Source organism: Gracilinanus agilis, chromosome 2, assembly GCF_016433145.1.
Source record: "Gracilinanus agilis isolate LMUSP501 chromosome 2, AgileGrace, whole genome shotgun sequence".
NCBI classification, from domain to species: domain Eukaryota; kingdom Metazoa; phylum Chordata; class Mammalia; order Didelphimorphia; family Didelphidae; genus Gracilinanus; species Gracilinanus agilis.
The window spans coordinates 199,767,380-199,782,345 of record NC_058131.1 but is presented as its reverse complement, the minus strand read 5'-3'; the positions used below and the strand labels follow the sequence as shown (position 1 = coordinate 199,782,345).

At 36.5% G+C, this 14,966-nt stretch overlaps 1 protein-coding gene across 1 annotated transcript in view; it reads left to right on the top strand.

Annotated features, from left to right (window-relative positions):
* The window catches only part of MYT1L (myelin transcription factor 1 like), a 309,828-nt gene that overhangs the window by 212,051 nt on the left and 82,811 nt on the right, over window positions 1-14,966 (top strand). Inside the window, exon 16 of the mRNA XM_044660933.1 lies at window positions 7,057-7,119. Within this exon, the coding sequence (XP_044516868.1) occupies window positions 7,057-7,119 (63 nt within the window). The remainder of the gene's footprint in view (window positions 1-7,056; window positions 7,120-14,966) is intronic.

Sequence of the window (14,966 nt, the reverse complement as noted above, 5' to 3'; positions counted from 1 at the left end):
GAGAGAGAGAGAGAGAGAGAGAGAGAGAGAGAGAGAGAGAGAGAGAGAGAGAGAGAGAAAGAGAGAGAGAAGAAAAGGAGAAAGGGAAAAGAAAGGATTTGCTTTGGAAGCCTGGAGGTCCAGAATCTTCATTACCTTTTGACTGAAGAGAGTAACTTAATCCTTTGACGCCTTACTTTCTACTTGTTTCAGCAGATAATTTCTGAGGTCTCTCTAGTTCTAAATATATGTTCTATTGTATATATAGAGAGAGTTTGGAGGTTCGTTTGTTTGTTTTAATACTGACTTTTCTGAAACAGATTGAGAAAGAGATTGTCTTGAGTGATAAAAGTGCAAAAGCATGCAAATAGTCTGAAATTTTCAACAGTATTCTAGAGACTGTGTTGGGTTCTGGGATTCTTAGGAAAAATTGACATTCTACCTGCCATCAAGGACCTTATTGTTGTTTTGTCATGTCCAACTCTTGTGATCCTGTGGAGCATAGCATGCCAATATTGTTTGGGGGCTTTTCTTGGCAAAGATATTGAAGTAGTTTGATACTTCTTTCTCTGATAGATTAAAGCAAACAGAGGTTAAGTGGCTTGCCCAAAGTCACATAGCTGGTTTGTGCCTGAGGGCAAATTTTAACTCATGTTCTTGATACCAGACCCAGAACTCTATCCACCAAGTCACCTAGCTGCTTCAAGGACCTTACACTCAACAAATTAGGATATAAAGTAATTTAGGAATAGTTCCAGAATTTAGTTCATATGCTCCAAAAAGGCCACAAGAAACATAAATTTAGAACTATAAAAGACCACAGAGGTCATCTAGACTCTTTTCACAGATGAGAAATCACAGGAATTATAGATTAAAAAAATAAAACTACAGAAAAATAATATGGGAGGTTACATACTTAAGAAAATTAATTAATGAATCAATGAGCAAGCATTTATTAAGACCTCCTATATGCCAGGATCTGTGCTAAGCACTGAAGATTAAAAACCAAAGTCAAAAAAACACTCTCTTCACCAAAGAAAATCACATTCAAAGTGGGAGGCCAACATGTACATGTACAGGTATATAACAGATCGATTCAAAGCATATAAAAAATAACTATTACAAATTAATAGCTAGCTGGGAGCCTAGGAATCGCCTCCCAGAGAAGATAGTATTTGAGCTAAATTATGAAGGAAACAAAGGATTCTAAGAGGGAGAGGTAAAGAAAGAGAGTATTCCAGGCAAAGGGGTTAATAGGAAATGGAGCGTAGAATATGAGAATCAACAAATAAGCTAGTATGACTGAACCATGGAGAATATGGAAAGACGTAACATGTGAGTAGACTGGAAAGATAGGAAGGGACAAGACTATGAAGTACTTTAAAAGCCAAATGGGGAAGTTTCTATTTGATCCTGTAAGAGAGCCCTTGGAATTTATTAAGTAGCAGAATAACATGATCAGGCCTATGCTTCAGGAAAATCACTCTAGTGCCTTTATGGAGAATAGATTGGAGTAGGGAGAGATTTGGAGCAAGCAAGCAAGAAGGGATAAGGGCCAGGGCTCTAAGCTAGATCCCCTGGCTCTGCCACCAACAATACTTCCACTGTTCCACACTGTGCAGTGCATAGAATGCTGGCCCTGGAATCAGGAGGACCTGGTTCAAATATGGCCGGAGATATTGCCTGGCTCGGTGACCCTGGGCAAGTCACTTAACTTTGTCTCAGTTTCTTTATCTGTCAAATGAACTAGAAAGGAAAAGCCAAACTGCTCTAATATCTTTGCCCAGAAAATCCCAGATAGGGTCATGAAGAATCAGACATGACTGAAATGACTCAAAATTGACAAAGATAGATTGATGATCCTTAGAAATCAATGTTCTTTGGTTCTGAGTGAAGCTAGGAGCAAGTGTGCAGAACAGCAGAGATTTTTCAGTGTCCCTGGCACTCCACTGTAACCATTAGGAGTTCATGCAAATGCAGATTTTCACATGCCTTTTATGAGTTTGTTTTTTAGTCTGTTAACTGTAGCATCAACAGCATGAGAGAGGTCTAGTTCACACTTCGAAAGTTCCAATAATGATTAGAAAAACAGACTCCAAATGCCTTTATTCTAAAGAAAGTCAGCAGAGAGAATGGAATCCTCGCGAAGATCACAAACCTATAGGTTTCCACCCCTCTTTTCTGAGAATAAAGGCATTACTGTGCCTTTCTACATGAAAAATTCTGGGGAGATGAGCCAAGTTGAGTTTGTGGGCTTGTAAGTAGATAGAAAAAAAATTTCAGCTGCTTATTTTTTCTGATTTTTTTTGTAAGGAAAAGAAATTTTGGTAAATGACATTCAAGCTTCTGAAAAGTACTTTGGAATCTTAATAGTATAGGGACCACTTTTTAATTTGTAATAGTTGGAAATTATATAGTTATATATTATATGAAGTATATTATGTATTATTTGATATACAGTTTGTGTATCCATATACACATATTCATTTGTGTGCCCATGTAGTTGTATATGTGTGTATCTGTATATACACACACATCTTTAAGTGTGTATACACATTTGTACAGGAGAAACAACAAGACTACCTGAGTAAAGATCAAGTTTGGAGTCAGAATCACCTGAGTTCAGAAGACATACCAGCCACGTGTGATCATGAGCAATGACATACATTTAGCTAATGCTTATCAGGGACTGATGTGCCCTGGCAGTTCCTCACCAGAAAATCCCTACAGTGGTGAAATAGCCAATCTGGTCAAAGATGCCAGCCACTGGTCTGGGTGCTATGGAGAAAAAGACAAAAGGTACATAGTCTCTGACACTAAAGAGTTTAAGTCTAGCTGACAGTAGAGACAACATGTATAACTATAAAAATAAAACCAGGTCATTCATTTATATTACATGGGAAAAGGATTGACTAAGCACTTGTCATAGACACCATACTAGGGTAAGCACTGGCAATACAAAGACCAAAAACACCAGTCCTTGCCCACAAAGAACTTAACACTCTAGTGCTTATGTCAGTCAGTAAGTGTTATTAAACTTATAATAAGAAATTAATTAAACATATAATTAATCAGAATGATAACAGATTGTTATAATCATTAATTTCAATAATTTTATATCAATGATTGAATAAATTTGATTAATTAGTAATTTATACATACTTAATGCTAATTAAGCTTGTAAGGGATATTAAAAAATAGATTCCTTTGGGGGAAAGGCCCTGTGGACAGGAGGATCTGAAAAGGCTTCATTTAGATAAGATAATGTTTGAGCAAAGCACTACAGGAAACTAGAGATGCTAAGGGGCAGAGGTGAATAGAAGCGTATACATTCCAGGAGAGGGAAGACAAATACCTTGCATGGGTCACTACCTCCTGACACTCCTAGATTACTGCGAGGCTATGAAATATTGCCCAGTTGTTATTCTGCATGGGTATACTTCTCCCCACTACAACATAGACCCCAATCAATAAGTAGATGCTTAGTCCAACCTTGTGATTTCATCTGTAAAAAATATTCTGAGTGAGGGAACTCCCTCCATACATTTATCTGCTCTAAAAGTACTATATCATGACTCCATTATAATATGATATATTATAATACAATATAGCAATATAATATGTAAGGACAAAATGATATATACTGAAATCGTATATATTACAGTATGGTATAATAGTATGTATTACAAAATAACAACCCTTGCATTTTATAATATCACACCTGAAAATAGCAGTGGAAAAGTCCAGTGAATATTTCTGCAGTTCTTTTATCATATTAAAATGAATCAATTTGCAGTAAGCATTTTAATTTGGAAGAGCTAATGGAAATATTTAAGAAAATTGTTGTCAAATATAAAGTATTGGTTGCTAAGAAATGGCTTCCCCCTTTTTAGTATTCTCAGAACAGAACTTATTTTCTGTTGAGACATGGCAACTTGTATTAGTTACAGCTTTTCCTCTGATGAGGACTATGTGTTTGCAGGTAATTACCCACTTGAGAGAGCAACCCATATCTGTAGAGGCTGTGCTTATACCCTTAAACAAATATGGAGAGTAGGAGGGGAGATGACCATTTGAATTCTACCAAATAAATTATTTTGAAAATAGGCTGCTCAGTCTTTTTTCCCAAAAATCTATGTTTGTATGTATGTGTTTATGTGTACCAAACCATAGTCATGTGCTCAAACTCTAGTCTTCTATGGCCATTTAAAAATATCCTCTCACCAATGTGCATATTTCTATTTTTTAAATCCCTGTTTGCTTCCTTCCCTCCTTTGTTTTTTTTTTATCACTCTTAACCTTTTCTCCCCTTGACATGAAAACATATTAATATGAAAACCCATTTCTCATTTACCTATTACTAGTTTCCACAAAGACTGCCTAGGGAAATCATTTCCACTTGGCTGTTTGTTACCCTCACTCTGGGGACTGGCCCTTAACTAAGCTGAAGTCTTCAAAATGATATGACAAGTATGCTGTGAGATCTAGGATTGCATTCCCTTGCTCGAGACTGAACGTGACTTTGAGCAGTTTAAAATTACAACAGGCCTTCGTTCGTCTCTATGTCAAAACATGGCATTCGTGTAACTAAAATTGGTCTACAGTTCATTTTATTTTCTATTTTGTTCATTGAGAGTTATCATCTCGTCTTGAGAAATAAGGTTCCTTGTTGTCAAAGCCTCGAGCTGTTACTTCTACTGGCCTGTTCTCAATATTAATATCCAGTGTGCCTTTCTATTCAGAAAGTCAACCCAAAGCCCTCATGATCAATCTAAAGATAATTAAATAAATTTAACCCTACAAAGTACACTATATCTATTTTTAACTTTTACAGTAAAAGGAGATGCTCTGCAGGTGGCTTGCCTAAGGAAAATGTGAAATTACAATTTCACCACAAGGTGGTGATATTGTTTAGTATCACTGTTATTTAGGGCCAGAAGTGAAACCAGTTATGAGTGTCATGTTGTGCCCCAGCACTGGTCTCTATGTGTTTCATGGTAAGTGTTGTGAAACTGTTGTTTCAGTTGCTGTGAGTAAGACAGCTTGGAAAACAGATTACTCATGACTGAGATCAAAAAGCCTGAGAAGAGCTTTTGGTTGCCGGTTCCCAAGTTGGCATCATTTGTAGGGGACAATCTGCTCCAGTCTTCTAAATGACAAAGGTTATGAGAAAGTAGTTTGATTAAATGAAATCACAAACCATTTTGATTGGCTCAACTGGCCAACTAGAAAAATAAAAAACAAAAACAAATGATTTAATTACATTACATTCAGCAAGCGTCTACTAAGTTCTACTGTGTACAAGTAGATCTGGCAATACACTGAAACAATCAGTCATAAAAATAGCCCTTCCCACAAAGAATTTAACATCCTGCTGCTTTAAGATAGTTGACCAGTCAGTTAACAAGTATTTATTAAATGTACAGACTAATTCTGGGGTACAAGAAAAGGCAAAAAAATATTAGATATTGTATTCAAAAAGTATACATTCTAATGGTGGAGACAAAGTAATTAAATATGGTAAAATATATTCAGAGTATTCAGAAAGTAACCAAAGAGGTAAGAGTTGAGCTGATTCTTGAAGGAAGCCTAGACATGAATGACAGAAATGTGTAAAAACACATCACAGAACATGGAGTGTCATGTTTGAGGAGCCACAAGTCAAACTGATCTATATCCATAGAGTTGACTTGAAAGAGATAAAGATTTTGTTCTTCAGGCTACCTTAGAACCTAGGTCACTGAACGCTGTAGGAATTTTTGTGTTAGTTTTCATTTTAACCAAATGTTATATTAAATAGAATTAAAGTCCTTTATTAGGGATCAGGGCCAAGAGTAACACCTGCTTTACAAGTTATTACATGAGGTTGTTAATGTAAGTAGCCACATTGTTGTTATGCTAGGAGTAAGATTTGACCTGTGGCATATCCTATTCTGCATAAAGACAAGCCCTGTTAGACTGTATTCTGCTAAATTTAAAGCAACAGCATAGGCCAGTGATGGCGAATCTATGGCATGCATGCCAAAGATGGCACACAAAGTGCTCTCTGCAGGCCTCTGCACCCCACTCCACTCCCCCAGAGTTCATTACTAGAAAGTCAGAGAGGGTCTCAGGAAGTGCTGCTCCCTTCCCCCCTCCATTCTGTCAGATAACATTTTTTCACATCACCTACCCCTCTGCCCAGCAGCCCAATAAGAACACATAGGGGGTAAGGTGGGCAGATCACAGGTGACAGAGCTGGAGGGGCGCAGAGTGCTTGGGCACTCCCCTCCCCCTGTCTACACTGGCTAAGGACATTCCTCATTTCACCCACCCCTCTGCCCAGCAGCCCAAGGGCGTGCTTTCTTCTTCCCCTGTTTAGGTAAGAGGGGATCAGGGTGTGCCCAGCACTCAGTGGGGGGGCAGGGCACAGCACAAGGTCTCTGGGTGTGGAACATGTCACATGGTCTCTAAAAGGTTCACCATCACTGCCATAGGCAGTATCTATGGTTTCTTCTGTGTTGAAATCTCCAGTATGGAAATTCCCTCCATAGATATGAATGGAGATCTGCAGCAACTCCTTTGTGACAGATTAACTCATATATATTCTTATAGAGTTAATAGTTATAAAACTAATACAGATCAGAGACAGGTCTTGAACCCAGGACCTGCCTCCAAGTTTTGCCTTTCATTCACTAAGCCACATTGTTTCTGAAAGTATCCATAAGAGAATCCAGCTACGTTAGGGACTCTCATTTGTTTTTCAAAATCAGATCATTTAATGACTTAAAAGAAATAAAATTATTCTGTGCTCAGAGAGTCAAAGAATGCTCTCTCCTGTACATTCGTACTGAGAACTGTGATGGCACCTTGGGATGAGGAATTTAACTCAAGGTTTGTATTGGAAACTGTGTTTTATTTTTACTGAGTTAGGTTCCAGGATGGTTCCGTCAGGTACTACCGCTGCAGAGATAGGTTAGACATTAGCAGAGACAGGTCTTTGAGAATTCAGCAAGGAAGGTGCTTATTTAAAACTTAAATGTCTGAACATTTTGATTCATTCCAAGTAAATGATGCCATTTACAATTTTAATTATAGGTGCCCCACCCCTGGTTGTGATGGCTCTGGACATATTACTGGCAATTATGCTTCTCATCGAAGGTATGTAAAAATGCTTATTCTTTTCTTCAGACATAAATAATGTATGAGTTTGTGGAATAGCAACAGAATATAATGCATGCTGAGGAAACCTACTGACCAGGTTAAATGTGGACCTGCTAGATCTGATATTAATGGGAGAATTTTGCTATATAGAATAATGTGGCTTAGAATATAGACCTTAGAAATATTGTCACACAGCTAGCCCCCAGTCACAACAGCTCCTTGAGATAGATTTTTGTCAAACAAGTCCATCCATCACCTAAAATAAGTTTTGCCAAAGAAGTCTTCCCACACCTTGAAACAGTCCAAGAAAAGTCAGAGAGATAATCTCTGGTCCAGGACTTATATATTACCCACCCTCTTCCCCCTACTAATCATAGACATTGAGAGGCAAACACTTTCAGTGGGGAAGGTCTTTTAAACATTGAGAATTTAATCACAGAACTCAGTGGTCCATATAAGCAGGGATCGGCAATCTTATAATTATATCATAACTTAGCAATAAAAGCTCTGTATTGTACAACAAATATATATTCACACATATACCTATATATGTGCATATACACATATGCCATCCATAGATATTTATAATGTTTAAAACATGCTCTGCCTGCCAAAAATATTTGATTATGGGACCATGATCATTCAGGATAGGAAATTTTATGTTAGGAGTAATTTGAAAAAATCCCTTGGCACACTGTCAGCAATAGTAAGTCTATTTCAACTGGTAACATACAATGAGAGAGAGAGAGAGAGAGAGAGAGAGAGAGAGAGAGAGAGAATATGAATGAATATGCGCCTGGTTCTTTGCCCTGGACTAATGTGACCATGTTCAGTTATCATGATCATAGAGTCAAAAGAGTCAATTAGTAAACATTTATTAAGAACCTACTATGTGCCAGTGCTAAGCACTGGTGGAGAAGGGATACAAAACAAGGCAAAAGATGATCCTTCCATTCAAAGAGTTCACAATCTAATGAAAAGAAAACAAGCAAAAATGTCAAAATAAGCTATATACAGGAAAATATAAAATAATTCAAAGAAGAAAGACACTAGAATTAAGAGAGGTTGAGAAAAGCTCCCTGTAGAAGATGGAATGTTAGGTGGAACTTGGAAAAAAGCCGAGGGAAGCCAAGAAGTAGAAATGAATAGGGAAAGCATTTCAGACATGGGAGAGAGCTGGAGAAAATGTCCAGAGCCAGGAGATGGAGGTGTCTTATTCAAGGGCCAGGAAGGAGGCCAATATCACTGACAGGAAGTAAGACTGGAAATGTGTAGGGGAAAAGAGGAGGAAGGAGGTGGAGGTAAATTATGAAGGACTTTGAACATCAAAAAGGTTTTTTGGCCATGCAAGTGGTAGGGAAACATTGTAGGGGAAAAGAGGAGGAAGGAGGTGAAGGTAAATTATGAAGGACTTTGAACATCAAAAAGGTTTTTTGGCCATGCAAGTGGTAGGGAAACAGGTGGAAGGAGGAAGAGTGCCATGGTTGTACCTATTCTTTAGGAAAATCATTTTGGTGACTGGAGGATGGATTAGAGCAGGGAGGAACTTGAGACAGGTTGAGATACGGGAAGTTCTTTAAATCATAGTCTTTTCCCAAAGAAATAATACTGTTGCTAATCTAAGGGACTTCATCATTAATATATGAAATATAAATTCTGATGTCAAATAGTTGTTTCTTGTCCATATGCACAGACATAAATTGACTGGTCTACATGTAAGAGCTAGCAGGAACTTACGGGAATCCAGATATACATTCAAAATGGCAAAATTCCTGCGAAATCTGTGATCTTTCCTATCTTGGGAGCTCTATAAACAGAGTAAGAATAGTTAAGCCATTCTGATCTGAAAATATAATAAATAAGAGGAAGAAAAGTTAAGGGTGATCCAAAAGCAAATTAAGTATCTATAAGCCATATCATACCTCCTAACTATGGGTGTCTCCCAAGGATCTATTCTGATTCCTTTTCACTTTTCCCTCTAGAGATGAACCAACTAGGTGGCACAATGAATGAAGTATCATGACTCAGTTCAAATTCTGCTTCATACACATACCAAAAACAAGACAGGAAAGGCATTTAATCTCTTTATGCCTCATTTTCCTCCATTGTAAAGTTGAGCTGATAAACAGCACTTACCTCCCAGGGTTGTTATAAGGAGCAAATGAGATAATATTTAAACAATATTCCTTAACATAGTGCTTGACACATAGCAGCCACTTAATAAATGCATACTTCCTTCCTCTATACCATTTCGCTTTAGGATCTCATTAACAATCATGGATTCAATTTTCATCTCTTTACAGATGATTTCCTGATCTATATATCTACCTCTAGTTTCCCTTATGAGCTGCACTCAAACGTCACCAACTACCTATGAGACATCTTGAACTCTTGGTCTTCATAGATATCTCAAACTAAAGATAGCCAGTGATTGTTCAGTAAAGGCATTTAATAAAATCTAAAGAGACCCTGGAATGTGTCTTCAGATGCAAAGTAGACATTCCCAACTCCAGGAAGGATCTGAAGTTTAAATAGCTCAATTGTATATGAAGAAACTAGCAAGACCATGAACTTAAACAGAATTTTTTGTGGAGAGCGGGAGGGAAGCAGCCTGCCATGACACACATGCCATAGTTTTGCCAACATGGAGCTAGACAACTACAATTGTGTTCTGATTGGTCTCTCTGGCTTTAGTCTTTCCATTCCAATCCATCCTCTAACTACCAAAATGATTTTCTTAAAATAGGATTCTAACCACATGTCCTTCCCTACCTCCAAATATATTCCTGTGGGTCCCTGTTATCTCTAGGATCAAATATAAAATTCTCTATTTTTTTGTATTTAAAATTCTTCACAATCTGGCCTCTTCTAATCTTTCCAATCTTCTTCATTCTCTCCTCTCCAGTTACTTTACAATCCAGTAACTCTAATTTACTTGCTGTTCCTCACAAGTACCAGCTGTCCCTCATGCCTGGAATGCCCCTCTGCCTTAGTTTCCCCGACTTCTTCAAGACTGAACTTAAATCTTACTTATGCAAGAGGTTTTTTCTGGTCCCTATTAACTACTAGTGCCTTAACTTCTGAGATTTCTTTCCATCCATTACATATTTACAGCTGATTTCATCTTGTCTCTAAATTAGAATACAAATTTTGAGGAGAGGAACTGTTTTTTTTTATCATTTTTTGTATTCCAGAGCTTACCAGTGTCTGGCAGATGTTGTGTATAATTATAATAATAACAATAATTATAGTTGCATATATATTTAATACCTGTCAGGCACTGTCTTTGTATTCCCAGCACTCATATAATACAATAATAATATTATTATAACATATAGTATTCTAAGGTTTGCAAAGGACTTTATAAATATTATCACTTATTTTCTTCATAACAACCCTACTAGGTAGATGCTATTATTATACTCATTTGAAAAAACTGAAGTAGTTGGAGATTAAATGCCTTGCCCAGGGGTCACATAGTTAGTAAATGTCTAAGGATAGATTTGAACTTAGATCTTCCTACCGTCAGGTCCAGTACTCAATCCACTGGACCACCTAGATGTTTCTAGTACCTGTGATCCAGGTGGTCCTCACAGATTGAAGCCAAGGTGAGAAGAGCATTAGTTCCCTTTGGGCTTGCTTGGACTGTTCTTGTGAGCCAGAGTTGAATGATCAGAGTAGAATGGAAATCACTAAACTTTGGTTACATTAAATCTGGTCATGTTAGATTGTGATATTCTTGAGGGCAGGGATTGTCTTTTGCTTTTCTTTGTATCCCTAGCAATTAGCACAGAGCCTGAAACCTATTTGTCATCTAAAAAATGCATATTGACTGGTCTAATTTTGACTAAAGGCTAAATTAAAAACTGAGGTGTTTTTTGAACCACAAAAATAAACCCATTATCAGCCAATTAGACCATGTTGGCTGATTTTACAATTTTAAATTTTAAAATTACATTTTGAATAGTATGATCCAGAAAAGTATTGCTGGCATTTATTATCCATTTTGTGAACTGCCATATTGGGCCAGGTCAGTTTGAACATTGAACCAGCAGTACTTATCTGTACCATGTTTTCTATAGTGTTAACATATAGATATGCATAAATATAAATATATGAATGTTAAATATGTGATTAATTATTTGATTGGGTATATGAACATTTGTGTGTGTATACACACATTGCCTTTGAAGAGCACTTGTTGGGAAGGTTCTATTGTATGCATGTATTTGTATATTTTTATGAATGTATTTATTATGTGTGAATGTATGTAACATGTAAGCTCCAGTTTCTATTCTAGAGCCAGACAGGCTACATCTCCAGGGAACCCTAGAACCCTTAAAGGTTTATGAATTTCTTTTTTCTATTGCCATTTGCTTGAGTATCTACACAGCTGTGTTCTCTCTATGGTTAAAGGACAATTACCAGAACCCCAATGACATTTAACTACTTCACATCAATTAGATTTTACAAAGATATAGCAAGAGGAAATATACAAACGTCCCCTTCCACACCTGAGGATATGGGGGAAAGTCACAACATTCAAGCAAGTCGATGGTTTCTCTGTTTGCAGCTGACCCCTATTACGGGCATTTCTATAACATATACCTATTCAATTCACGTTCTTATATTAATTTTATTGAGATATATATTGTCTTGATACAATAGAACCTTTTCTAATAATACCCAAATTCTCTTTTACAAAAGACATTTTTCTATTAATAGTCTTCCATTAACAGAAAGGAGGATCATCACTATTATTTGGAGAATGTGGTACCAATATTGACCACTGAACTTGAACAGAATTCTATGCCCAACATATATTATAAATGTACGATAGGAGCAACTTGATCCCATGCAATCATATTAAGGCAACTAGTACAGAAGAAAATTAGACATTCAGTAGAAGTAAAGTAAGAGGTGGACAGTATCCTATACTATATAATCTTCATTATGATTTAATTTGGAGACATTGATTTGAAATAGCATAAACTGTATCTTATAAAATCAACTTTTTGAAAAGTACAAATTTCATTCACTGTTTAGCCTACACATTATTAACAGAGGGTTAGATTGCTTTTTTTTTCAATAAACGGATTTTTCTTCTCTATTAACTTCTTAGCTTGGTTGGCATCATATAGTTAGCCATAGCTTAATCTACTGACTTTTTACCATCCTCTTAAAAAGTAAAATGTTAGTGTAAATTTTAAAAAAATTTGTTTAAATAACTGAAGCTTAATGTGAGTTCAACACTAAGGAGAAAATACTACTAATATAGGTCTTAAAGCTTAAAAGTGAATATTAATTTATTTTGGTGAGGTTGCTCTAGTTAGGAGCTCTTTTTAAACTTTGCTTTCTGTTCTACTACCAACTCTAGAAAGGCAAGGGCTAGGCAAATAAGTTTAAGTAACTTGCCCAGGATCACAAAGTTAGGGAATATCTGAGGCCACATTTGAACCCAAGACCTCCAAAACTCTATCCACTGAGCTGCTCATAGTTAGGAGCTTTTTGCATATATAAAAAAATGTGGCAGCTTTTAAAAACCACAAGGATTACTCTAGGAAACAAAAGAAGAAACACAAATATGAGCAAAAATAAATGACGTTTATTATGCATGAGAATCTCAGGTATCAGAGGATATTCTCTGGATAGAAAGCTGGTCTTGGAGTTTTAGATGGCCTCAGTTCAAGTCTTGCTTCTAACACATACTGGCTACAGAAACCACAGCAAGTGATAGAACTTCCCTATGCCCCTAGCAACTTTCTAATACTGTTAAGTTACAGAATATTTGCTTTGGTAAAAGGAAATTTCTCACTGAGAGTTCCCTAAAAGACTAGAATTGCAGAGACAGGTAAGTGCTCACCTGTACTGCTAGAGAGAATTTCTTTAATGAGGAAGATAATGAAATCACAGGTCTAGCTTTATCTATTTATCATTTTGTCCATTACTTTTTGTTAGGCAGAATTACTTTGATGTGCTTTTGTGCCACCTTTTAATGGCTAATAATTTAGTATTTCTGTGGATCTTTTATTTTCTCAATGGGCATTACTTCCAAAACCCATTCTGCGGTAATTCTTTCTATAAATAAGTTGAGTTGAACTGAGCATTGGTCCCTAGAGGACCAAATTTTTGATGATATTCACAGCTTTAAAACAGCTGGACTGAGCACCTAGTTAATGAGAGTGATTAGTTAAAACAAGAAGCTATCAGATGACATACTTCCTCTCCCTTGGGCTACACAGCAGGTGAGCCATCTCTGGCCCAGCCCCACCTTGTTCTCCATCTCGGTAACCCCATCTCAACAATTCAATTTGCCTTGATCTGGTGGTGCAATTTATGCTGCTTCTCCTGAGCTTACTTTGAGTCATTTGCCCTAGGTGCCAAAATTACTAGTTATACCTGTGACCATATCCTACCAAAAATTTTCTAAAACAGAAACTACCTAACTGGCCTGATGCCTTCCTCTGCATCTATAATATCTGAGGACTGGTGTATCCCTAAGGTAGTTTATCTTTTTTGCCTTGCTCTCACCACATGACAAGCCCACTTCCCTTTCTAATTATACAGTTGCTCCATGATATTTTTTATCATACCTATTACTTCTTGCATGGAAAGCATTGATAGTAATAGAATACAGTTTATTTATTATATTCACTATCCATTTCTCCATATCGTTAGGATCACTTGAAATTTTGATTCCTCAAGGATTGAGATATTCCATGACTCGTGGCCATATAGAATCAGTTGAATTTCTCTGTTTCTCAACTTCCCTATTTTCATGGACTCAAAACTTTAGCTTTATATCATTGGAATCTCCTTAGATTCCTCCCTCTTCCTTTCTCTATTTAGCCAGTCAATGGCTAAATAGTTGTATTGATTCTACTACTACAATATCTTTCACTTTATTTTATTTTCACATCCTTTTTTAATGTAATTTTATTTTTAAAAATATTTTCCATGGTTACATGATTCATGTTCTCTCCTTCCCCTGTTCCTTCCCTCCCCCCTCTCAAAGTTGACAAGCAAATCCACTGAGTGATACATGTATTATCAATCAAAACTTATTTCCATATCATTCATTTTTGTAATTGAGTAATCTTTTAAAATCAAAATCCCAAATCATATACCCATATAAACAAGTGATAAAGCATGTTTTATTTCTGCATTTCTACTCCCACAGTTCTTTCTCTAGATATGGATAGCATTCTTTATCATAAGTCCCTAGGGATTGTCCTGGGCTATTGTATTGCCATTAGTGGCAAAGTCTTTCACATTTTATCATGCCACAATGTTGGAGTTGCTATGTAAAATGATCAGCTGGTTCTGCTCATTTCACTCTGCATTGGTTCATGTAGGTTCTTCTTATGGAAATCAAGAGATTCATTATTAATTATAGCACAATAGTAATCCATCACCATCATATACAAAAATTTATTCATCCATTCCCCAATTGAAGGCCATCCCCTCATTTTCCAATTTTTTCCACCATAAAAAGTTCAGCTATACATCTTTTTGTGAAAACATATCCTTTCCCACTTATTTTTAATATCCCTTTGGGATACAAACCTAGTAGTGATAATCCTGGATCAAAAGGCATGCATTCTTTTAAAGCCCTTTGGGCATAATTCCAAATTGCCAGAATGGTTTGATCACTTCACAATTCCATCAGCAATGTATTAGTGTCCTAATTTTGCCACATCCCCTCCAACATTTATTATATCCCTTTACTGTAATATTGGCCAATCTGCTAGGTGTGAGGTGGTACCTCAGAGTTGTTTTGATTTGCATTTCTCTAATCAGAAATGATTTAGAAAATTTTTATTATTTATATTTATATATATATA